Here is a 1,296-nt window from a genome sequence, read left to right as displayed (position 1 = left end):
CTACCCTATTTTTTTTTTTTTTATTTAATGATGAAAAAAAAAGTGATGAGTGTAATAGAGGTAAAATTCAGGGAATCCGGGTTCACATCTGTTCTTCGTCTGTTCTTATAGGGTATAACCTCAGATACGTAGCTTTTCCTTTCTGGGCTTCAGTTTCCTCATCTGTGAAATGAGCAGTGAACAGATGGTCTCCATGATCTTCCTTTTAGACTCTCACTCTCTCCTTTCCTCTCTTCTGCACTCCATAGCTGAGGAAGTGGCATTCTGAAGTCATTCCTGAAATTCTGCCCTAAATCAAAGGAACCAGAGGGCCCGCGAATTCTCCCTCTACCTCCCTTTCCAGGAGCAACCATGGCCCTAAGTGATGGCGATGTACAGAAGCAGATTAAGCACATGATGGCTTTCATTGAACAGGAAGCCAATGAAAAGGCAGAAGAAATAGATGCCAAGTCTGAGGAAGAGTTCAATATTGAGAAAGGACGCCTTGTGCAAACCCAACGACTAAAGATTATGGAGTATTATGAGAAGAAGGAGAAGCAAATAGAGCAGCAGAAGAAAATCCAGATGTCCACCATGAGGAATCAGGCAAGGCTGAAAGTCCTAAGGGCCCGAGATGACCTCATCTCAGAGTTGCTGAATGATGCAAAGCTGAGACTCAGCAGGATTGTGGCCGACCCAGAAGTCTACCAGGGGCTCCTGGATAAATTAGTGCTCCAGGGTCTGCTCCGGCTGCTGGAGCCCGTGGTAATTATACGCTGCAGGCCACAGGACCTCCTCCTGGTGGAGGCTGCAGTGCTAAAAGCCATCCCTGAGTACATGGCAGTCTCCCAAAAATGTGTGGAAGTCCAAGTTGATCAAGAGGTGCACCTGTCTATGAATGCAGCTGGAGGTGTGGAGGTCTATAGTGGCAATCAGAGAATAAAGGTTTCCAATACCCTAGAAAGTCGACTGGATCTCTTAGCCCAACAAAAGATGCCTGAAATACGAAAGGCCTTGTTTGGAGCCAATGCCAACAGAAAGTTCTTTATATAAGCCTCTGTGAAGTGAAGCTCATGTTGAATTGCTAAGCCATTAAAAGCATAAGTTATTAGGGCAAAGGAAACTAGTAATGTTTCCTCCTCTTTGTTGTTTTCATAGGAGTCTATTATCTTTCATGAAGTGCCCTCTGAATAGCTAAAAGCATATTTTGGAATAAAACCTGAAAATGCTTATAAATCTAATTCTGGTTTATCCATACATACCACATCTTCTGGTCAATTCAATAGTATAGGTTGAAGGGAACAAAGACATCTGCTC

General features: G+C 43.5%; 1 protein-coding gene across 1 annotated transcript; it reads left to right on the top strand.

The window, feature by feature from the left end:
• Positions 1-351: 351 nt before the first annotated feature.
• On the top strand, positions 352-1,032 carry ATP6V1E2 (ATPase H+ transporting V1 subunit E2). Its single transcript, XM_025992749.1, has one exon. It carries the CDS (start codon positions 352-354, stop codon positions 1,030-1,032), a length of 681 nt encoding a protein of 226 aa, XP_025848534.1.
• Positions 1,033-1,296: the final 264 nt, after the last annotated feature.

The sequence above is a fragment of the Vulpes vulpes genome, chromosome 16 (assembly GCF_048418805.1).
Source record: "Vulpes vulpes isolate BD-2025 chromosome 16, VulVul3, whole genome shotgun sequence".
In the NCBI taxonomy this organism is placed as follows: domain Eukaryota; kingdom Metazoa; phylum Chordata; class Mammalia; order Carnivora; family Canidae; genus Vulpes; species Vulpes vulpes.
Note: the sequence above shows the minus strand (reverse complement) of the source record. Positions and strands in the feature narration are given on the sequence as shown.